This window comes from Lepisosteus platostomus, chromosome 17 (assembly GCF_059453375.1).
Source record: "Lepisosteus platostomus isolate fLepPlt1 chromosome 17, fLepPlt1.hap1, whole genome shotgun sequence".
Lineage (NCBI taxonomy): Eukaryota > Metazoa > Chordata > Actinopteri > Semionotiformes > Lepisosteidae > Lepisosteus > Lepisosteus platostomus.
Genome location: NC_142627.1, coordinates 19,048,891 through 19,072,994, shown reverse-complemented (window position 1 = coordinate 19,072,994; position 24,104 = coordinate 19,048,891). Strand labels below are relative to the sequence as shown.

At 39.6% G+C, this 24,104-nt stretch overlaps 2 protein-coding genes across 3 annotated transcripts in view; one reads left to right on the top strand and one right to left on the bottom strand.

The window, feature by feature from the left end:
• Window positions 1-684: 684 nt before the first annotated feature.
• Window positions 685-12,629, bottom strand: kcng3 (potassium voltage-gated channel, subfamily G, member 3). Of its 2 annotated transcripts, none has more exons than XM_088609761.1 (2): window positions 11,611-12,629; window positions 685-7,034 (listed from the first exon to the last, which is right to left on the bottom strand). In XM_088609761.1, exons 1-2 carry the CDS (start codon window positions 12,231-12,233, stop codon window positions 6,389-6,391), a joined length of 1,269 nt encoding a protein of 422 aa, XP_088465887.1. In that variant the 5' UTR covers window positions 12,234-12,629; the 3' UTR covers window positions 685-6,388. The 2 variants fall into 2 exon arrangements, with proteins under 2 accessions (XP_088465887.1, XP_088465886.1); XM_088609760.1 differs by having other exon boundaries at window positions 11,581-12,628.
• An 8,856-nt stretch (window positions 12,630-21,485) lies between these two features.
• Window positions 21,486-24,104, top strand: part of mta3 (metastasis associated 1 family, member 3) — a 72,349-nt gene continuing 69,730 nt past the window's right edge. The window contains exons 1-2 of the mRNA XM_088610558.1: window positions 21,486-21,764; window positions 23,986-24,053. Coding sequence (XP_088466684.1) covers window positions 21,737-21,764; window positions 23,986-24,053 — 96 coding nt within the window. The 5' untranslated portion in view covers window positions 21,486-21,736. The remainder of the gene's footprint in view (window positions 21,765-23,985; window positions 24,054-24,104) is intronic.

Below are 24,104 nucleotides of genomic sequence, written 5' to 3'. Positions count from 1 at the left end.
GTATGTTTTTGTAGAATAAAAGAACGACTGTAAGCAACTAGAAATCTAGAGACTTGTGCAGCATCTTTTTGGTTTGGTGTTTGCTGTGTGTTACTTGTACTCACTGACACGATCTAGAAACTGCTCAGAAAGACACTTGGAATCCTCTCAAATATCTTTCCTGCTTTCTAATTCTGTTTCATACAGCAACCTTTGGCCAAGGTAACCTGATTGGATTCTGACACAAAGACACGGAGTTAACTTGGCATTCCCATGCTGCTAGATATTTGAAAGTGTGAAAGACACGGACAATAATTGTCCATAAACATAAATAAAATAATAATTAACGAGGTGGAAAGATTTCAAGCTTTAAAGATTAAAGTCAGCCTGAGTGAATCCCGAGAAGAGGGGATATAGAAATATCAAACCTCCTCTACACACTGGTGTTTTTAAACCTTTAAATGTCAGCAGTCAAAGCTTGACAGTGAAAACATGCCTCTGATCTTCCCAGACTGGACTTCCTTTTAACAGTTGGTCTCACAGGACTGTGTATATTGGATCATAGTGCTGACAGAAAACCTGGAAACGACCACTTGCGTTTACTATGGCAGCATGCTAGACATTTCATACTTGTAGAATCCAGATTTGGATCTGCCTTGTTGAAATCTGCAATTGTCATTCCAAATATAGTCACCAAGACAGAACTTGAGAAGCATTTTGTTTTATTTATATTCAAGTATTTTGAGCCATATAGCCATTCTATCTGGAAACCTAAGCAATATATAAAATAGATGTTATATAAAATTAAAAACTAGAAACTTTCTTATCTGCTAATGAACAAAAGGGTTCTGCGGAAATTGCAGTCACATTTTACACAACAGAAATTTGATCCCCATATTGAAAATAAGATTTCTATTGAAGCAGATTATTTACTAGGAAAAACCAAAAAGCTGTCTTGGGACATCAATTTTCTACAGGATTTCATATTCCAAAAGGGAAAGCACAGAAATTCATCATTTCTCAGCAGCGTTCTGCCACAAACACAGCTTGTGATTCTATTACCAGTGCTTTTTACTGTACACATTTTATCCGAAAAAAAGTACATAATGTACAAAATTCTATTTCTATACAACAAACATCATTTAAATTCCCATCAGCTACCAGAATACTGAAACAAAGAAAGGGCCTTGTTTTATCAAGGACATCACACCAAAATGCCATTTGTTCTGCATATTGTGTTAGCCATATTGTTCATATGAAACTGAAGTAGCTTGTAACCTGAATGGTTAATCTCAAAATTACCTTCCATAAATTTGATGATGCAGAATTGTGTTCAATACATGTCTAAATGTTTCTTTAATATAGTGTGGTTTGTATAAAAGATTGGGATGTCCTGGATAAATCTGCCTTTGCAGCTTCCTTATAAATTTACAACAACCTTTTGGTTTATAAAAAGTAGTCTCCTGTCCACAGTTCCAGGCCTTTTCAAAATTAATCCACATAAAGGAGAGTCATCCGAAAGTCTATTTTAAAGGACACAGCTTTAAAGGACATGGAGGATTATACGATTTTCCCCACGTATTAAAGGTGGAATGTGCATCCTGTATCTTCCTGGTTGTGTTTTTTCAGAATAGGAAGGTCTTTAATAACATTGGACCAATATGGATATTCTGCAGTATAGTATTCTGCTTCAGATAACATAAGCACAGCAACACCTTAGATATGAAAGCAAAGGCAGCAGGAGAAGATTTGTGAGTTTTAGACCCAAGTGAAACAAGATGCATTTCATAATAAAACAGAAAAAAGGGCTAGGATTGGACAATAAAATAATAAATCTAATCAGATGACATTTCTAGATATTCAGGTGCTAAAAAAATAAAATATTTTCAGGAATGCTGCAAGAAAATCTCATTATTCATGTTTATTTGACCATTTGGACCATATTGGACTTGCTTTTAATCACTTATTCTAAATGAAAATAGATACATGTTAAAAATTGATGTTATAGGCATTTTTTATAGTTAGGCTAATAAGAACAATAACCTGCTTTCTTCTGGTCAATAGCATTCCCAGTGCAGTGTGATTTAAACTCTGTTTGGAATAGAATTAGCTCTTGCTGGATTTAATTACAAAACCTAATGATTGATTACTAAATGCTTTTTATTTAGTCAATTGATAGATTAAATGTTAAATGATTCCACAAACACTCCACAGGGGGCAGTGTGCATGAGCATTTAATTACGAGCAAGCCTGTTCGGATTACGTGATTGTTCAAACAACCCAGACCTACTGCATTGTTACACTATTTTGACTTACTTATACAATTCATCGTTTTCTTTTTAGATTTTTCTGACTCACAAAGAAAATATTTGTAACTTTCCATTGAACATCATGATATCACCTTTGGATTATGATTCAGGTCATCGAGCCAGATGGTAACACTGTTTTATTCAACATAACTTCTGGATCCTTCATCAATGAAGTGCAAGTGTGTAACCCCGACGGCTTACATCGCCATTTAAGTATTAGCCTGTATTAAAGCCCTATGTTTTTTGGGGGGTAGTAAATGTATTCTGTTTTAAAATATATTTTAAATAAGAGCCATTGAAAATGTCCCTCTCTGTTTCATTTCTACATTATTCAGGGATCGAATCAAGAGGTAAATGTAAACCATTAAGATGCTGCTGCAAGATAAAGAGGTTTTTATAATTTAGCTGTCATCTGTTTTTTATTGTATGTGGTACACTCATTCTGCAGCTTCCTCTTACCATCTCTGATGAGTTGTTAAAGCAGTACAATTATAATGCGCAGTGTGTGGCATACTGATGTGTTGTGAGCATGTCTTTTTGCTTGGAGTCAGACCTGGCTGACACAGTAGGTGTTGATCTCCACAGTGTGTATGCTCCCACACCTTAGCTGTGATTAGACCTGCAAAGATTCTCCAAGCGCATTATCATCACACATAATGAATGCTGGCAGCCATTAAACATGGAAAATGTTGATTAATGTTCAGGCAGGCTGAGTGCATGGCCTTCATTGTGTGAATATAAGATATTTTTGTCCAAGGATGTTTATAAAAATCCATTTGGCAGTGTATGATAATTTGAGCAATGGTTGAAATGGCCACTGTTTCTATTTCCTAATAACCAGATTAAATCAATAATGTGACTCACCTCTAATTGTAAAATTAAAACCCAGTACCTAATGGCAGCTTTGTGATGTATAGATGCAAGTTCACAGAAATCACAGCAAACTAAAGTATTGGGTCTGGAATTTGCAGTTGGTGGATTTATGGATGTTTTAATTGAATTTAAATGTCTTTGAAAGTCTTGCAAGAATCTTTGCTTTTGTTTTACACTAACTGTGGATATGGGAAATATCTAACTCTAACAAGGACACAGTAAATTACACTATTAGCTGTGTAAAGCACAACCAGATTTCTTAAGAGCAGCTGTGCTTCAGATTAATATAGACTAACAGCAGCTCACCCCCACAGTATCATCAGAGCTCGGCCAATCTCCCTGTTGCCAAGCTCCTCTGTGGCAGGCACACAGGCACAGGAAGGACTCCGTACTCTTATGATATTGTAGGCGCCGAGTGCTGTTATTCTACTGGAAACTAGCCCTACTTAAGTGAAATCAGGTCACATCAGTAAACGAAGAGACATTATGCCCTGATCCTGTATTGTTAGAGAGAAAAATATTGTTGCTACATTAATATAAAATCGAGCATGGAGTTGAACACAGTGCTAAAAGTGCTAAATAATTATGACATAGCCAAGCCACTAAAAGTCTTCAACAGAATCTCCAGGAACTCTGCATGGACCACACTACAGTACATTCCTTGATGCTGTTTAAGCTTAAGCCTAGACACAAAATGTAAGTGAACCTCTGATGAGCCGGTTTACAAAAACATTGTTCAATATCTAACACAATTCAAAACCTAAGCAAACCAAAACGAACAAGCTGATTTATTTTTCTCATAGTTTGCACAAATTTAATTTTCTTAGGTAGTTTTAATTTCCTGAATTTACATATACTGTATACTACAAAATCCATAGAAGACTGGTGGTGAAAAAGCAATCAGAGTTCAGTCCTGGAAAAGGTAGATGCTTTTTTTTTTTACAAGAGTGCACCAGAGTATTGTTTCATTTCACTTTACCAACAGAAAGGTTTATTAAAACACTGGGTGGTGAAAGTCTATTATTATAATTATAAATCTTATATAGCATTAATATTTTAAAATATATATTTTTATTTGAAGCAAACCCACTACAAATGTATATTTCTTGTAATTTAAGATTAATGAAAACCTTTATTGAAAGTCAGCATATCTTCTAAAATAAAATTAATAAAATAAATCATACAGCATCTGTAAGAGGTTACAACAGGGGTATACTTTATAGCCACATTCCTCTGAATATTTTTAACCTCACTCTCCATTGTATTTAATATGGCACTGACTTAACCTGACATATTAAGTAGTGGAGAAATGAAGAATCCCTACCAACCGGATCAGCTAAATCATGTAATGAGACCCTAGTGTGAATTCAACCACTCCCTGATATGGAAACTTACGCCAGCACTTATGTAGTCTTCCAAATGTAAGAATGACTTTGTACTCTTGCAGGTAAAAGCCAATAAAAAGGATGAGATAACAGACCCCTAACCATATCATCAGTCTTGATGTGTCAATGATGTAACCTTCATCACTAAAGTCCCTGCTCAACAGCCCCCTGCCCACACACACTATGGTACAGGGAGTCTTCAAGAATAATGACAACATGTTTTACAATGTTCAGATCTTGTTCCTGCTGCATACCTGTAATGGTTTTTTTTGTCCTTCAAAACCACTCAGTTTGAAGGACTCAAAGACGAGAAGTGAGTGTGTCTTGTGACCATGGCAGTGGCAGTAAGACGCAGGGAAATAGGGTGGTATAGCCAGTACCTTGCGGATTGTGTTTCAAAATCGTCATACCAAAAAAAAAATCATATCTCTCTGTGAAGAAAATGAACCTGTATCCTTAATCTTGTATTTTCTTCCTGAAGGACATGTTTGTATTTCACTTTGGTATGCAGACCTCAGAAAACACAGCCCTTGAGGAAAAAGCCAAAAGGGCCATTTATTGTGAATCTATTGTGAATCTCAATATTGCCCCTTTGGTTGCAAGGTGTCAGTCATGCCATCGTTTTCCCTGTGGCTTACTGTTGCTGTGTGGCACCTTCCAGTTTACATTGTATACAGGTTTTACTTTGTGGGCTTGAAGAACAGCAGTGATCACATTATTTTTTTGTTGACAGAAGATCGTGATATCTCATTAGCAGTGGAACGCTGAACCGTGTTCCATTGTGTTGACAGACAAAATGTAGAGGGAATTGCTTAATCAATCCAGGCTATTAAATAAAAAAATAGATACCAGGCAAAGCAGGCAGATCAATGAATCACTACAGCTGGCACTGCAAGAGAGAGTAGATTGTGTGGCACGTCAAATTTTCAGGCGTGCTAAGATAGGTAAAGATCTTTGCTCCAAAGTGTCACTAGCACCTTTCTCTGAGAAAAGAAAAAATGGTTTAGATATTATGTTAAAAATGAGATATCTCTGATTGCTCTCACTTTCAGAGGTTGCTCTTCCATAAGTCTGACACTTAGTATTTTTTTTCTCTTCACAAAGATTTGTACAAGATGTACTTTGAAGTAAAAACCTTTATCAGTGGACACAAAATAGCCCAATCATCTTCTCCCTATTGCATGCAGCTGATACCAGGCAGTTCCAGGACTCTTTAGTGCATACCTTGTTATAATAGAAAAAGGATTTAAAATCTGTGGTCTTTGTAGCCTTATTCAGATTATTAAGCATGTCAGGGCATTGTGAACATCACATCTGAAACCCCCAAAGTTTGTTATATTTAAATCAAGAAATTTAGGAACTAAATCAAGGAACAGTCTTCAAAATGGTTCATGTCTGATCCTTACTTTCTACCAATTCCAGCACTATTGCTGAAATGATCATTTCCATCGCTGTGGCTTGCTACCACACAGTCAAATTTAAGGCCAAAAAAAGTGAACTGTGTTTCTCTGGTTGCCCACTCAATATCTTCCATTCTGTTTTTGTACATTGTATTCTTCCATTCTGAGTGCTGACATTTTGTGGATTTCCTACAACAAAGCCTAAGCTCATGAGAATTCGATTGACCATTGATGGCATGTCCTCAGGTCTTATTCTCAGCCCCCAGGAAGAAAGACTGGAGGAAACAGCTCAAAAAGCTTTAGAAACTAAAGGCAAAGTTGCGTCTGCATCTGGAGTATGTCTGTCCTTGATGCTGCTGAACGACAAACGAAAACAGGAGAATGACTCAATGGGTAAACGAGGGCTAGAACGTAGGCAGAAGGAGGGCGGTGGTGCAGTTGGTCAGTTTAAGAATTCGGCGGACAGGCTCCGGCTACAGCGGGCAGAGCGGAACTTGAGTTCATGATAGCACTGGACGAAGCTGTGGTAGATAAAGGTGATGGGCAGTGCCAGGAGCACAATTCCGCTGACCACACAGACGCCTCCTAGCACCCTCCCAGGCATGGTGATGGGGTACATGTCTCCATAGCCAACGGTGGTCATGGAGATAATAACCCACCAGCAGGCAGCGGGGATGCTGGCGTAGTCCTCATTGCCCATCTCCAGGTCCAGGCCGTGCTCCAGCAGCTGAGACAGGGCTCCGAAGATGGCCATGGCCACACAGATGAATACCAGCAGCATCACCATCTCCCGGTAGCAGCGCTTCAGCGTCAAGCCCAGGGTCTGCAGCCCCAGGAAGTGGCGGGCCAGCTTGATGACCCAGAAGATCCTCATCATGCGCAGCACCCGCAGCGTGACACCGGCACGCTGCAGCTGGGAGTTCTCGCCCGTCAGCACGGTCATCAGCACGGAGATGTAGTAAGGTGTGATGGCCAGGAGGTCGATGATGTTGAGGGGCCGCCGCACAAACTCACACTTGTCCTTTGACACGATGAAGCGCACAATGCACTCTGCTGTGAACCACCCGATGCACACCGCCTCAATGATCCTGTAAGGCCCAGCACAGCCAACAGAGAGAGAGAGCGGGAGAAAACTTTACTGAGGGAAGACAAATACAATGGCACATTTTACTTTTAACCTTTTGTCATGATTAAACAACACGTCTATCAACAGTAGGTCGTTTTAATATTCTTAATACAAACTGAAAATGACAAGCACGCATACACGTACAGTACCATTGAAAAGTCTGGAAACACCATGTGGAGGATATGCCATGGGAAAGAACAAAGCTGTTCATTTTCTTTTTACCGTAATCTCGAGATTATCTCGAATGTTGCATTCCCTAAACTGATTTTCCCTCTGTTACTTTAAGATTTACAGACATTGATGTCTACTATAATGGCAGCAAAGTATGATAATTCTCTTATGACAAACACTATATATCTGAGATGAACTTGCATTTTGCCTGGTATCTATTCAAGAATGAGCTCTATATCTCTATATGTAATCCAGAGATTACACAGAAGAAAAATGAATAATGCTGTTCTCTCTCTTAGTACTCCATGTTTCCAAATTTTTGAAGAGCACTTTTCTGTATGTACAGTATATAATACGTACATAACTGTTGTACTTTAGGCAGTTGTATCTATCATATTTAACGTATATTTAAATTATGAACCTCTCTGTAGCCATGCATCTATTAAACTGAAAATATTTGAGCGTCTTGCTGCTCAGTACCCAGCCTAAATGATAAATGGAAGTTTTTTTTCTTCAGATTTTTTTCTTATTTTGGTGACTAGCACCACTTTATTGTAAAATGAGCCCATAAATTTGTGACATGTGATCATTTCAAACCAGAGACCGTGACACCGAGTACTGAGCGTCGAGTGATGAAAAATAACACAATACTATGGTATGAAAGCTAAAGGCTGGGGAGCATGGGAATCAGCAATTCACCAACAAATGTCCAGGCCCATTGATTCGCAATTCAAATCCATAATATCAAACAAGGATTTGATTCTCAGTGAATTGGGAGCAAACTGTAAATACAGTATAACACACTTATATAATTATATAAAATACATATATAACTTCAAATACAAATTGCTGTTGTCCGTCATATGATTTACACCTAATAAATCATTAGTATTTTTATGTGGTTTTATACAATATCTGTGTCAGTAAAGAAAAGTTCACAGATGCATTCTTCTTTTCTTATTTAGGATCTTAACTGTATTGATACATGAAGTTGTTGAATAAATATTAGATGAACTGTTCTTTATAAAATATTAACCTTTTTTCTCAGCAATATCAAACTAGTAACTACTGTTTATTTACCCTATAGACTGCACAGAATCCAAGGTTAAGGCAATCTGGTTCTGATTCCTTGGCTAAAACTCCGGCAAGCTGACATTTGTAGCTTCATGCTTCTCCCATGAGTCACAAACCTGACCCTTCTGGCGCTCCAGTTTCCTTCTGGCCAGCCAGTCACCAGGTGTTACAGTACCTCCACCTGGCCTGTGTTCTTGTGCTGTGATTGGCTGTAAACTTACATTGTGCTCACCTGTGCCCCATTGTACACACTCACAAACTTACAACCTATCAAACAGGAGGGGTCAGGAGCCTCCAGGTACCTGTGATCGGCCCGTGTGACGACGATGAAAACAAGACAGACACACGAGTTAAAACAATCTGGGTGGAGAGTGCTCTGACAAGAAACAGTGCTATTGTAGAAGGCAACGTGCTACTGGCGGTGTTTTAAATAGATATGATAGAGGCAGAAAAAAATGAAAATGCATTAGTTCCAATAAAAATATACATCTTGGACGTGTGAGTTGAGACAGGACACCCAACGCTGAGGGTGCTTTATACACTAAAAATGTAATTCCTGATACGATCCAGTCAGAAAGTGAAGAATTTCTTCTTTGTCGATGAAGTTTTTTTTAACCAGTTACAATGACTGCCTTTACCATTTGTGTTTAGCTTGAGAGATCCTTTTCCCATATTAAAGATAACAATTATTACCAGCTATAGAAACTTGTAGTAAAAAAAAGCCATGAGAACTGTTTTTGTTACTAAATTTAACAGGACATTAAAAATAAGATTTTATAATCTATCTTAGGTTGGTAGGGTCCCCATAAAGGCCCATGGGGAATGGGGAGCAAGGGACACCATTTTCCTCAACCATCCAACACTGGAGGTGGAGGTGATGAGGTCAGCATCAAACTCCAGCCAGCCTATTACCCCAGAAGAATTAACTGCCAGTACTCACTTGGAAAGCAGGCTGTGATCTGGGAGCCACCTGGAAGGAATTAGAGCAAGCTACAGTACAGCACTTGCCCCTACCTGGGATTGAACCCAGGACCTTCCAGTTAGGAGCCAGACACCCTTGCCATCTGAGCTACCACGGCTCCACAATCTATTGTACATCAACTAAAAGTAATAAACAGTTGTTAATGTAGCAAGAATGATTTATTGTAAACTAATGTTAATTTTTTTAAATGCAAATGTATTGTTAAAAACACGTTTAAAAAATCAGTGCTTGTTAGATCTACACTATAACAGATGTTAAGGTGTACATTGTGAGAGGCAAACACAACAAGTCTTCTAATAGTATTTGCTTTGGACTACATGTGCCTTGACGGTGGTAGTTACTGTAATGATTATCAAATCAATCATGAAATAACAACTCCTCTTATCTCTGTACTTGTGCACTTTAATAGCAAATACCTGTCAGCCATTATCATTCCAACTAATCTACTATTCTCGTTTGTGCATATTCGAAAACAAAAGCTGAGCACAGATGAATTCCAAATGAATTACGAGACAAGAGACAGCTTAATGATTTTGACTCGTTCTTTGGGGAAAGTAGTAGGCTTCTATAATGGAAACGTCGAGCAAGCAATAGACTGAAACAGATACTCGTTGACACCTGCACACATTTCGCATTCGGTCAGCCAATAGTTTCGAGCGGGTCGACATAAAGGATAACTTATTTACAGTATGTATTTACAGACCACAGCCGAATCGACTAGATTATCGCTGCAACAACTTCGAGTCCTGGCCTCATTCGTCTTCTAGCTTACAAACGTAATTCTGTTTTTTTAACTCAGCTCTTACTCGGTTTTGCATCGATCTCTTGCTGGATAAACTTCTGACTAAATTCAGGGATACCCGAGGGAAATCCTATTGCGCGCCAAATCGGTACTGAGTGAAATTTAAATCTATATTATTATCTGTATTTTCTCTTTTTAAAAAAAAGAAAATGCCTATGTGTATCTGGAAGTGGATAAATTAAAAACTAAAGCGCTTGCCTTACTGCGTTAACGTTGGTATGAGCGTATTCAAAATATCCTTTTGAAGACTGTGCTGGGTAATGTTCCAAAATGAGCTCATTAATTAGTAAAGACAATTACAAGGTGTTTTATACCTGAAAGTGTTTACCACGAGAACAAAGAAGAGCGAGTGAAAAGCACAAGTGGTATTAATGTACAGATTATTCATTTATTCAAATGGGTGTTATGTATTTTATGTAATTTTAAAGCATCCATATTTTCTGACTTTTTCGTATCAGAAAAAAGTTTATGCAAACCACACACGAGGAGTCAAGAATCTTTATCCGCAAAACTACGAAAAGTAAGATTATTTACTGTAGTTTTTAAATTTTGTTCCACTCTGCTTTGTATAGATTTTGTATGCAGTAATTTTAAACTCTGAAAAATAAAAGAACAGTTGTGAATTCCGACAGAGGAAAAGACAACAGAACATTGACATTTGACAATGATGTTAGGGTAAATATGGCTTACTATTCGAAGTGCATATAACGTTTAGACACACTGAAATGACACACAAATTCACAAGATTTTACAATCAGTGTGTCTTTCTAATATGTGGTGTGTATTCCTATGGAAACAAATAAAGTGAATTAAGGATTTGAAGTCTAAGACCAAAAATGGTTAACAGTCAATCTTGTAATTGTGAAGAATGTATGTCATATGTATCGCCATTCAAGACTTCTAAAGCTTCGATTTCTCGTGCTAAGGAACCACTCGGTCTCTCTAAACGGTTATTTGCTAAGGTTATACTCTTTTTTTTTTACTTTTGATGCAATTTGAATCATGAGACTGAGAATCCTAAAAATGTTGATACATGTTTTTTCATACAACTGCTTACATGATGTAAAATATATTTTAACTATTGTAACTATTGTAACTCTTCTGTGGATCATAATACATGCAGTGGTAATTTTCGGGAAATCGTCGATATTTTAATCAAACTTATTCTGATAATTTGTCTGACATTTTCGGATGAGTAATGCCTTAACTAGCTGAATAACACAATGTAAATAGATATATTGCACTCCTGCGTGTGCAATGAATGTCTATGAATGTATCCTTTTTTAATTGCAGCCCACATAGGTGTATTAACTAAGAGTGGGATTAAAAATAATGTAAATCTGTTAAATATTTTACATGTGGGATTAGAACCTGCATAGATTAAAAGTTATATATATATATACAACTACATTGAAAGGTGCTGCTGTATAATGAGACTTAAGAAACAAATAGTAATGAAATAAAATAAAATATAAATACCCTGATGGATCCATTAAATTGTCTGTGTACCTGTGCTCCTCCACGCTGTTGTTCTCTGCGGTTTTCCAGTCCGGCAGAGTGCTGGCGCAAAGTATCACCATGGACACAATGACAAATATAACGGACACAGAAGCCAGGATCTGTGCGGCCACGGACGAAGTAGGCTCCTCAAAGGTCCTTCTCATTCTCTCTAGCCACTTGGCGCTCCCTCTGCCAGTGGCCGCCGGGTTTTCCAGCTCCTCCTCGGCCCTGAGTTCGTCCTCCGTTTTGGTGTCCTCTTCGGAGAAGTAAGTGTAGGTGTCCGACATCCTCTCATCCAGGCGCCTCTGGCAGCAGAACTCCAGGTGGGAGCTCTCCAGGCCCCAGTAAATCATTTCGTTATAGAAGGACAGCTCGCACATCTGCGGGACGAACCTGAGCTTCCCGTACTTGACATAGAGCATGATGAAGCCGAAAGCTTCGGAGTGCCTGTCAAAGAAAAACTCGTTCCTTTCCCGGTCGTAGTCATCGCAAACTTCCAGCACTTCTTTCTCCGAGACGCAGCTGTGCAGCCGACTTACTCTCCTCAGAGGGAAATCCTTTATTACATCCCTGGGGAACGCGTACTTGGTGCCACCCACATTCAAAATGCAAATGCTTTTACCAAACTTCATTTTAGAGCAGAGAGTGCAAAGCGATGCAATGATCTGCGAAGGACCCCCTCCAGTTTTACGGAGAGTGAAAAGAGGGGGGACTCTTTCCCGTGGAAATGTACACCTTTACCGTCATACTTTTCCCCCTCTCCCAAGTTCCAGTTTCAGGTCACCATGTAAGTTTTCAGGCAAGGCTCAGCTGTCAGGGTGGTCAGGAAAAAGTATTTCATGTTATTCCGCCTCCTACAATAGACACTTAGCTTGCTAATTTGAAATCGTAAAGTCAGTTCAACAGAGCGCTTTCGCGTTACTCCTAGCTGGAAGGCTGGGTTGTGGTTCCTCTCGCTCGCTCCTGCTCAGCTATAGCCAGCAGTTCCGAGGAGTGATGTCATAGATGGACACGCCCCCCCACATACACATACACACACAACAGTAAGAGTGGCTCAACTTGCCAGGAGGTGCATGCACCTTGGAAACAATGGGATAACTGGATGCCGTCATAAACTCTTGTGATTTTGTACAATATCGATTACCATATTGTTATATAATAAAATATTCATGCGCTCCGAGTTTGAGATGGACTACTAAATACATAGACCTGTATAAACATCAGATTGTTGTCCATAATGTGTTTCCATTTCATCCCGTTTAATTTCAAAGGCATTCGTTCATTCACTTGTTGTATGTATGAAAAAAACAAACAAATAGTACTCCACGTGAACCCCGAAGCGTTACAGTACTATCAAGTTCTACATTATGAATTGTCTTCATTACTCTGCTCTCCTCCCCACTGAGAGCTGATGTGTGGGGAGCGTTCTGGCGCACTATGACTGCTGTCGCATCATCCAGGTGAAGCTGCACATTGGTGATGGTGGAGGGGAGTCCCCATTACCTGTAAAGCGCTTTGAGTGGAGTGTCCAGAAAAGCGCTATATAAGTGTAAGCTATTATTTTGATTATTATGATTATTATTATGGAATGTGTTGGGGATTTTATTGTTGCTGCTGCTACGGCTCTCGTGTATCTTTTAACAGCGGGAAAAGGGGGGAAAAAACAACAAAAAATATTCAGTGGGCTTGTAACCTAGATTAAAAATGGTCAACAATCGGCCTAAGATATTGCAGTGAAAGCCCCCACAGAGTGTGGGTATTCCTGCGACGATTCACACAATACCTAACTAGGGACCAGTCACGGACATGCGCAATCAAGTCGACATCGTCCTGAAAGGGGTTTCCGTGGAATGAGATTGACTGCTATCAGTATATGTAGGGGTCCTCGATATAAAGTGCATTCTGTTCTGTGAATACATTCATGCCGTGCGTCACGTTCGACTACATGATATTTAGCGATTAGTCATGTATTTCAGCTTTAATGAGCTGTTATTTTGCTTTTAACTGACCTGACTGATGCTATAGTGAGCAGTTTCTTCATTACCCCTACTACTATTAAAGTTCAGTAGCAGTGTTAGTTCTGAGCCTGTTTAAGGTGCCAGTCACACTTTTTCTTCCTAATAAATTGGTCATTGATTGTGCTTTTAGTTTCAAATTAAAAGTCGGGTGAAATTACATTTCATTTTCACTGGGTAATTGTCTCATAGATTATAGAAGGTTATCTGAAATGTTGAAAGGCAATTTGTGCTCTATTTGAAGGCGCGATGAACTAAATCTGTCACTATGCACTACACGTCAGGTAAGGGCTTCACTATAAGTGGTGATATAGACATAATACAGAAATATCCATACAAATGGAGTTTTCTCCCAACGTCGCCTGTACTAATGAATGACCTGACCCTCAAAAGGTAGAGTGAATATTATATATTGAAGTATGCAGGGACGAAAGCACATTGGACAATATTCCCAATTGTGAAATTAAATGACCGTATATGCTTTAAATATTACGAGAAAACAGAATCACGGTCACTTTTTAACGGAATCTGAACCCTCTTATGGAGTCGGGCGTATATTTTCTCAAGCCAAATCTCATGAAAAAACCTAGCAGACCTGTAACTGACTGATAACTCTCTGGACAGATCATCTACAGACAGAACAGAAACTTACATGGTCTCCCAATCAAACGCACCTCAGTTGCACAAACCGTTGGTAGCAAAGGAAATCTACAACACAATATCTTTTTAAACACTAGAGGGCGCCTTTTCAAATGAGCACTGTATTTAATAATAATTAATAATTACTGAAACTTATGTAGCGCTTTTCTGGACACTCCACTCGAAGTGCTTTACTGGTAATGGGGACTCCCCTCCTCCAGGAACCAACGTGTAGCATCCACGACTGCATCCATAGTGTGCCAGTACGCTCACCTCACAGCAGGGGCGTAGCCAGGAATTGATTTTTGGGTGGGTCTGTGCAAAAGTGGGTGGCCCGGGCTCAAACTGACCGTCCTGCCAGCACGGGGGCACCCCTCCAATTTACAATGCAGTCCTCGAGTGGTATAATCAAAAGCAGAATTAGCGGAACCTTATATATGTATACTGTACATACTGTTTCTCCCTCTCACACACACACAGGTTAAGCAACAATTACCTAGGCTGCCGAACGCTACTGTGCCACGGCGGACACGCACAAAAAAAACAATCAGTGCCTACCTCTGTTGTGAGGTTTTGGCCTTCTAGACCACACGCAGGCGTAGGGGCTTGGAATTGAATATGGCGATAACCTCGTCACTGTCTAGAGAGTCGGCAAATTCCCTTTCAAATGAAAGCTAGTTTGCAAAGGTCTCTCATTTGAGGACTTTGTCTTTATCTAAAGAAAAGCTGCTAGAGCTCATTTTCACAGTTCCAAGTATTTCGTATGCCTGCTTTTAGATTGTTCAGTAGTTTTACGAGTTACTTTGAAGTTAATATTTTGTTGCACCACACAATAAACACAACGCAAAACGCAAGATTCAAAATCCGTCCGAAATATTGTATTTAAAATACCATGCAGGGTTTACCTTGAGCTTCTTCTGGTATGTTATGCTGAAGTCCGCTGAATATTTAAAGGCAAGGTAGAAAATCCGTGACGTTGGTCCCACTACAGACAGCACAAACGATGAAACCCACCTCATTCGTTAGTGCTACGTTTGTGTCGTTGAAAGTAACTTCCCAGCATCTTTCTTTCCCGAGATATAGCGCCTTCTTTTTCGGGTGTGTGTGACGTCACTCAACCCCTCCTACAACGTCGTAGGGGAACCGGACCGGTCTCAATCGTTAGTGCTGCGTTTGTGCCGGTTTGTGTCGCTGTAAGTAGCTTCTGTTTGCTGCTTTCGTTTCCGAGATATAGCGCCTTGTTTTTTTGGGGGAGTAATCAGGTGACTATCTACAAGGATGTTTACAGGTAGCAACAAACTCAGTACTTGAACTCCTGATTGTCATAAAAACAATGGGGGCAATTTGTTTTCCGAGTCTGTCTGGTCGGGTTGGGTGGATGTTTCAATATATTTCAATATAGCGCCTTCTTTTCCTGGCTGTGACGTCACTGTGTGACGTGCAAAACAGTAAAGTCACGACCACCAGATCTTTCAGTTGTGATCTTATGATCAGTTGACCCCAGACTTTGCAGCCTTTAAGCGAATAAACAGTCTTACATTTAGGGAGAAGTTACTATGTTAGTTCATTGGTTTAGGTGTTTTCTTTTCATTTTTAACCGTGTTCTCGAAAATGTATTGCTTGTGTACTCCTTTCATTGGTGAAGAGACACCAGTTTCCACATTACCGCTGGTAAAACACGAGAGCCCAAATTCACATTTTCAGGTATAGTTTCAAGATCGATATAATTTAACCATAAAAACATTGAAAGCACGAGCATAATAGTATAATGATCATAAACTTTACATTTCTATTCATTTTTTAAGTACAAAGCAGAAGGTGTTTCCCCTACCTTAGATATACGATTAAAATTGTTCAAATACCATGTATTCATTACAGAAAGCAGCGGAGACAGTTAATAAAAATGTATTTCGAAGAGTACGGGACATTGTGAATGAATAAAGACATTTAAAAATAAGCCGATGTAGTTATTTTACAAATAAATAAATAAAGCATTTTAAAAATAGATTCTCCTTGACAGTAAACAAGCCGATCCACCTGGCGCTGCTCAAGCACAGCTCCCAGACCCGTGATTGGCTTAAACCCCCGAACAGCTCGGGCCGCGATTGGGCGAAGAGTGAGAATCGACACTCTGATTGGGTAAAGCGCCACAACGGAAGTTCTGAGAACATGTAGATACACAGGTGATGGATGTTCTTCTTGGTCCAAATACTGTAGCCCCGGTTAACCGTGTGTGCTGTGTGAGCACGCTGGATATACAGTAACACATCCATTGGTTTCCAATTACTGATCAATCTAAGAGAAGTCGCACTGAGGTCAAAACTGAATAGTAGACAAAGAATGTCATGGCACCCACAGCGCGTTCACGACTCCGACAGCATGTCACGATAGGAGTGCGCGCATCACGATCACATCGCGATACCCATTGCGACTGGCACGTCACTATCGCGACATGAAGTCCATATATCGCGATATGATATTGTCTCGTCAAAACGCCCCCGCCCCATGTCGCGACATGAAGCCTGCATATCGCGATATGACAAACACCCCCCTCGCTCATGTCGCGACATGAAGCCCGCATATCGCGATATGACAAACGCCCTACCCCCCATGTCGCGACATGGAGTTCATGTATCGCGATATGACCAAAACTGTTACGCCCATATCGCGATACATGAGCTCCATGTCGCGACATGGGGGGGTGGTCGTTTTTGTCGGGACATTTCATATCGCGATATAGAGCCTTTCATGTCGCGACATGGGGCGGGGCATTTTTTCCGGGGTATGTCATATCGCGATATGCGTTATGTTATGTCCTATCTGGGTATATCATGTCCTGATTTGATACCTTTATTGCGACAGTCGTGCCAGGGTGGCATGGAAGCAAGGTGCCAGTCATGATATACACTGCCGCGATATACATGCAATATGCATGGGGTCCCTATCTAGGTCTTGTCGCGATGGTGTCCCACAGTTATGCGTTTGGCAAAAGCGTGTCAAGGTAGGGGAAGAAAAGGAAAACGTGCCTTAGAAAATAAAAACCATAGATCTTACAATCACAAATTGTTGCCATTATTTTAAGGAGACTATATGTTTATGGATATTGATTGTCTTTAAAATGTTAAGGGTACGAGCTAAACTGTAACAGCGCACTTGAACTCGGCAGACGGGGTCACTGGAGGTCAAAGTCACCGGGCATGGTCACGTGATCAGCGGAAAAACAAGGTGCTTTATCTCGGGAACGAAAGCGGCACAAACGCTACTTTCAACGGTACCAACAGGCACAAACGTAGCACTAACGAATGAGGTGGGTTTCATCGTTTGTGCTGTCTGTAGTGGGACCAAAGTCACGGAGCTTTTACCTTGCCTTTAAATATTCAGCGGACTTGAGCATAACATACCAGAAGAAGCTCAAGGTAAACCCTGCATGGTATTTTAAATACAATATTTCGGACGGATTTTGAATCTTGCGTCTTGCGTTGTGTTCATTGTGTTGTGCAATAAAATATTAACTTCAGAGTAACTCGTAAAACTACTGAACAATCTAAAAGCGGGCATAAGAAATACTTAGAACTGTTACAAGCCACAAGTGAAAATGGGCTTGTTTGATCCTTCATGATGCTTTTAAACGTGTATGAAACCCATGAAATTAGTATTCTATTTTCAATGCCAAAAGACACCTAATTTGGAAATCCGTGACTTCCTACAAGACTTGACACTGAATTGTTATAGTCGCATTACAGTGCTAACCAATTAGTCGTACCTTTAATTGCAAGAATGGTCTGCTAATAAAAGCGCACATACATACTTTGGATGTATTTTAGCTCTGTAAACGCTAAGGGTATGCGCCCAGGCCCACCTGTGGCTACGCCCCTGCCTCACAGTAGTTCTCAGTGGACGGGACTGAACTCAGTCATGAATCCAATTCAGAGATAGGGATTATTAGGAGCCCATTGTAGGTAAAGACCAGGGGGAAATTTGGCACACCCCCTCTTTTCAAGAAACGTCCTGGACTTTTAAATGACCACAGAGAGTCAGGACCTCGGTTTTACATCTCATCTGAAGAACGGTGCCTTTTTTCCCCACAGTATAGTGTCCCCTTCACTATACTGGGGCATTAGGACCCAGACCACAGGGTGAGCCCCCTGTACTGGCCCAACTAACACCTCTTCCAGCAGTAACCTTATCTTTCCCAGGAGGTCTCTCATCCAGGTATTGGCCAGGTTCACACCTGCTGAGCTTAAGTGAGTGGTCAGTTGTGAGTTGCAGGGTTATATAGCTATTTAACTTTTTGTGATTAGAGATGTATTATTTACTATTACTTATTATTATCTGGTGATTAGATTCAGTGTACAGTAGTATCACTAGGCTTACCAAGACAAGTGGATGAATTGGTGTGTACAGTATCGCATTGTGTGGTGGTTAGTGCTGCTGCTATACAGATCTTAAGTCCTGGGCTCAATTCCTGTGTGGCAATCCTTCCGTGTGGAGTTTGCATGTTCATCCTGTGTTTCTAGGGGTTTTCTTTAGTTTTTTTTTCCAGATAGATTGTGGTTTTTGTCTCTATGTGTGGGTTCTGTGATATATGATACATGCTGCAATAAATGTGTAACTACTCCAAACAGACTTATTTAATTCTTTGACACTTACATGTGGACCATATTCATTTTAAAGTAGATCTGGTCACTGTTTTCTATATTTCTACATTTTGTTCATGAAGGATGTATATTTTAATTTTGACTTCTCTAAGTTTTCTTTAAACAATAAATATTAGAAAGTGGCAAATGCAGTGCATTTTACTTTGTATATGTAAAATACAGAGCAGCTTTCAAGGTTATCAAAATAAACACTAGCATATTATTGCAAAGTGCTGTGCTTATGAAATGGTAAATCACTGAACAATTAATTTTTAATTAAAGTCCTCTCAATAAAAGATGAAAGCACTGAAGATAGCACGTTGAATGTTCTGCACTCAAACAGCACATGTTCTATTATTCAGAGGCCATGGGATTCAGTAATGTATTGAAATATTATTTGTTTGTTCACTTTGGCCGTTGTGAATAAAGTACTATACTGGCAAATTGCAGAACCCTTGGTGCTACAACAGATTCTTTCAGTGGATTTTTCTTCCTATGAAAGCAAGAGGCCACTGATTTGATGGGTGTATTTCCACATGCTGGAGGTTCCAGATATGTAAGTCTAGGGATGGAGCTCCAACAGTGCAGGAATGGGTGCATACCTTTTAATGCCATTTAGGTATGACATCATGGGCCGATGGACAGGACCGTTCAAAACTAAACAGCTCAGAACACAGAATAAAAAGTAATCAGACCATAAAACATACAGTCTCCTGATATGTTAGAGAGCCTCGTGGATTTTAACATTCTTTCAAAGCCAAATGGTGAAGAACTCACACCTAGCAATCTCTTTAACATATTTAGATCGAATTTTATTAAACAGAAAAAAACCCATAAGAAATAAGGTGCATTTGTACGATAAAACCTTAAGACTGTAAAGCCTTAAGCAAACCAAGTGAATTTGTCAAGTATACTCTATTCTCTGTTTTGTTAGTCACCTGTCACCATTAAGTTGTCTACATGTACTGTCTTCACCATACCAGCTCCAGCTGAAGTCTTATTCACAGTGTTCATATGAAATCTTGTTGTAGTGTACTGTTCACTGATAGCTTGCATACACACCCAAATCACTGGATCAACACAATATCGTCTCGGCCAAAAGATTTAGCTGGCAGCTGCAACCTCCTAAATTAAAACATGATCTTAGATTTGTTCGACATAGAAGAAATTAAGTTTCCCTTGTAATTCTGTAAAGCAATGTTGTTTTCTAACTGAGAAACAGACAGGCAATACCGTAGGCAATGTCGCAGAACGTGCTGCCAATAGGACCCAAGCCATCCCCTTTCCAGCAAATCTGTTTGAGTGGTAATGGATCTGTGCATCTGATTGGGTTCTGCCAGCCTTTAAACAACAGGGCCACTCCAAGCTGTGATTAGAAGTGTTCCACCCTCATCTCTGCATATACAGTAGACGTTAATAGAAATATACAGCCATTGATTGTTATGACATCGAGAGGAACAAAAACTGCTGCCTAGCACCTCTTTGAATGCAGGAGAATCCCTTGGCAACATGTCTCCCACTGAGTCCATTGACATATCTCTGCTGCACTCCAGTCTAATTAAAGACATTGATTACGGATAGAACAATTACAGCCTGCTGATGTGATCTGAACAGGTTAATTAATGAACGGCCTTATTAGGGCTGTCATCATGAAGCTTAGGCTGAATCCAGCTGTTTATCTTATTGCCTCCTCATTATTTCTGTGGTATTTTATTAGGCATGGGATTTTCAGTTTCCTTTCTCTGTTAATCTGAATTTAATAATTTTCACAAAAATCCAGGATTCTAGACACACCTTTATTAGGGTCATTAAATACACTCACATGGCAATGTTACAGTTTAAAGAGTGCTACGTAATAGTATGCACATGGGTGCGCAAAATGTTCTAACACCCCAACCGGGTTACAGGATAACTTTTGAGGTATGTCATGTTCTGCACAGACAGACAGCCGTGTATATGCAAACTGAGGGAACAGAATATTTTTAGTCTATAAACAGAGTTTTATGCAAGGGTACTTGGTTCAAGGATTCAAATTCCTGAAAGGGATTGACTAAGGCAACCCAACAGTCTTCTCCAGCAGTGTATAACAGAATGGCAAAAAGAGCAAGAGTATTTTAGATTTATTTACACAAAGGGCGGCAGGAGAGTGTAACAGGTGATCCAGCCATGTTGTTGATGCATAACCCCTGGTATGGTTCAGGAAACCGCAGGGTGAGATGACACAAATTTAGCAGCAGAATACCCACAATGGACGGAAAGGCCTCATCTGGTTTGTAACCTATGTTTTTATGCTTAAAAACTTTATTCTATAAAACATGGCACAGACACACAAGACAAAGCCCAAACAACGAGTGTATGTATGAATGGTGTGTGTGTGTGTTTTTAAACCCCTTCTACTCAGTTGCCTTCGGGTATTTCCGTGGAAGTAAGTACCCACAGTACGTGAAATAACCTCCGTCGTGAGGCACTTCATCAAGACTCCTGCCCAGCACTGAACAACTGCGGCTTGTGAGTGGACGCAGCATCGGAGCTCCACTATGGCACCGCCTTCCGTCTGTGCCCTCCCCGCCAATCCCCCACATCCCTCCACCCCCACCAGGAAACAGGGCTCCGAGCTGATCTGAAGCCTTTCGGCGTGTTTGTTGCTGTATTGTACTGTATGCAGGGAGAGGGGGGGTTGTTTTAAATCTCTCTCCCGCTCAAGTCTCGTTCCACCCCCCCACCCCCCACCACGCCATTTCATTGCGGTATATTTATATATAGGTACTCTTTTATTTATTTTTATTTTATTTTGTAGTTTATGATTTTCCCTTTTTATTTTTTTCACGCTCCAGGAGGGCAGAAATGGCGGCCAACATGTACCGGGTCGGAGGTATGTCAGTCTAGATTTTTGATTTACAAAAGTGTTGGTATTTCTTTCAGCGTGACGGGGTGTGCATTAATAGATATTCGCAGAAGTACGGTTTTAATGTGCCTGTCAAAAAGCTGCGGGAAGCAGGTCTTTTGCGAGCCCGGTGCAGCAGGAATTTTCAATTATTTGGGATTAAAATCTGGGTCGGGCCTTAAAACTAACCATTAGAAACTGAAAGCAGGACTCCCAAAACAAACACCATCTGATACTTTTTCCATTTTTGATACATTTCCTACACGTGTAAACGTCTATTGTGATATAAGGTCTTGAGTGTTCAAAGAGTGAAGTTGAAAGTAAGTTTTACAGTTATATTCTGGATGTGCGTCCATTGTTTCTCGGGTGTTTCTTTGTATTTATGCCCTTGTCTTTGCAATGATCTCCATTGGTCCCTGTCCGTAAATCAGTCATTCACGGTTTATTATGCACGGTCACATCAAAAGACTTGCAATTCGGCAGTCGTATGGTCCCAGAGTGTGTTTTTCTGTCATTAATCTGGAAAAAGGTGGTTGTTCTTTTTAGTGTCTACTAGGTTATAATAATGTCTATCGGTTTGTGAAACTCCGGTTGCTAGGATAAAAAAAAACATATTTTTCATAATGGCTGGAATTTTCTGACCCCCCACCCCCCCACGCATTATTTTTTTCAAGGTAAATAAAATATATCGAAATTACTGAACGAAGCTAGTGCGATCAGTCTGGTCTTGTGTGAAATTTTGTGCTTCAAAGTATGGGAATGTTCCAGTCACGTGACACCTAAAATATTGGCATCTTTTACGACAATCTTTTCTTTGTCATCAGGTAACTGGAGAAGTTCGTCCTTAATGCTATAAAAACTTTGCTTTCTGTTTTGAAATCGTCCCGGCTTCTTTGTATTTTTTTTTGAATGATCAGAATAAGAGTACTTTGTATTGAATTAAATTAGGCCTTACATAGGTAGGTGTCTGGCCTGGGTGTCTTAAAACGTGACGTAGCTGCCAGTAGTGTATATGTACTTTTATGTCAACACCTAATAAACAACCACATTACATATGTGCGTATTACTTATATATGGATATAGACCTTTATTCTGTTATTTAAAATTCACTTGAGCAAGTCATTCTGATGTTTTTTTGCCCTTCAATCCAGATTTGTTTTTATTGCATATAAAATATTTTAGAGATTTGTATCTGGTTTATATATTGTAAAGGTTTAATATAACCCATGGATTATTTTTGTTAAATTATTTATGTTGTTGTGTGCAGATCTTTCAATTCTACTTCTTCCTAATTCTGCTGTCTTGGATCACTGGGGACGCTTTCCCATGAGCTCTAATGTTCTAAAAACACCGAGTCCAGAAGCTGATTTCAGGGTTAGGAAGTAGGAGCTCAGGAAAAACCTGCACATACTTGCACCTGTCCATGGCAACTGGTCCTACTGCTCCTTAGTTTCCTCTGAGACCAACTAACACTCTTAAACCTCTTAAGTATCTTAATGTTGCCTTTTCTGACATTGCCAGCAAACACTCCTTTCTAGACATTAAGGCTTTTATCTGTACATACTTGTTATATACATGCAGGTATATATATATAAATACATGCACATAGCAAACTCAGCAGTATTCGGAGTTGATTTGACTCTTGTGTTGGGTGTTTATCATGTTATTCTTTAGCATTTTCACCTAAAACAGCATAACTGTGGATATGTACCTAATTCAGTGTGATTCTGCATTTTGATCGGCATTACTGGAGCTTTTTTGTGTATGAGGAAAATGCACCACCAGGGTTAACGTTGTTTAAAGTTATCTGATATGCCACTTTCTGTGTTACAAACACCTTTGCAACAGTAATGATATGCTTTTCACATCATAGGCATTATTTTTATAAGAATTATAATTTATTTCTATTTTCAGTTTAAAAAAAAAAGATTTATCACATATGTTTCTGTGTTTGCTCTGCATTGATCTTCAGGCATCAAAGTGCAGGAGTCTCAAACTCTGTTCCTTGGGGGGGCTTTTGTCTTCTGGTTTTATTTAAGTACTCAATTAAACAGTTAACCTCATTTTGCAAGTTAGACATCCATTGCATTACTGTAAATCTGTAATTATTGTAAATCTAGGTTAAATAAAAATAATTTGTTTACAAGTTAAACTTTGACAATCAAAACATTTCTTTTGAAAAGCTCTAACCCTCTTTGTTTTGTTGCAGATTATGTGTTCTTTGAGAACTCTTCAAGCAACCCATATCTAATCAGAAGAATAGAAGAGTTGAACAAGGTATTTTGCATTGTTTTTCTGGGGTGGAACCAAGAGCAGGGTGGGAGTGGA

Excerpts from the sequence above, each read along its gene's own strand:
- kcng3 (XM_088609760.1), bottom strand. The coding sequence starts at position 12,233 with ATGAAGTTTGGTAAAAGCATTTGCATTTTGAATGTGGGTGGCACCAAG. Across the intron at positions 7,035-11,580 it reads AATTTAATGGATCCATCAGG|GATCATTGAGGCGGTGTGCA; the intron begins GTATTTATATTT and ends TGGGCCTTACAG.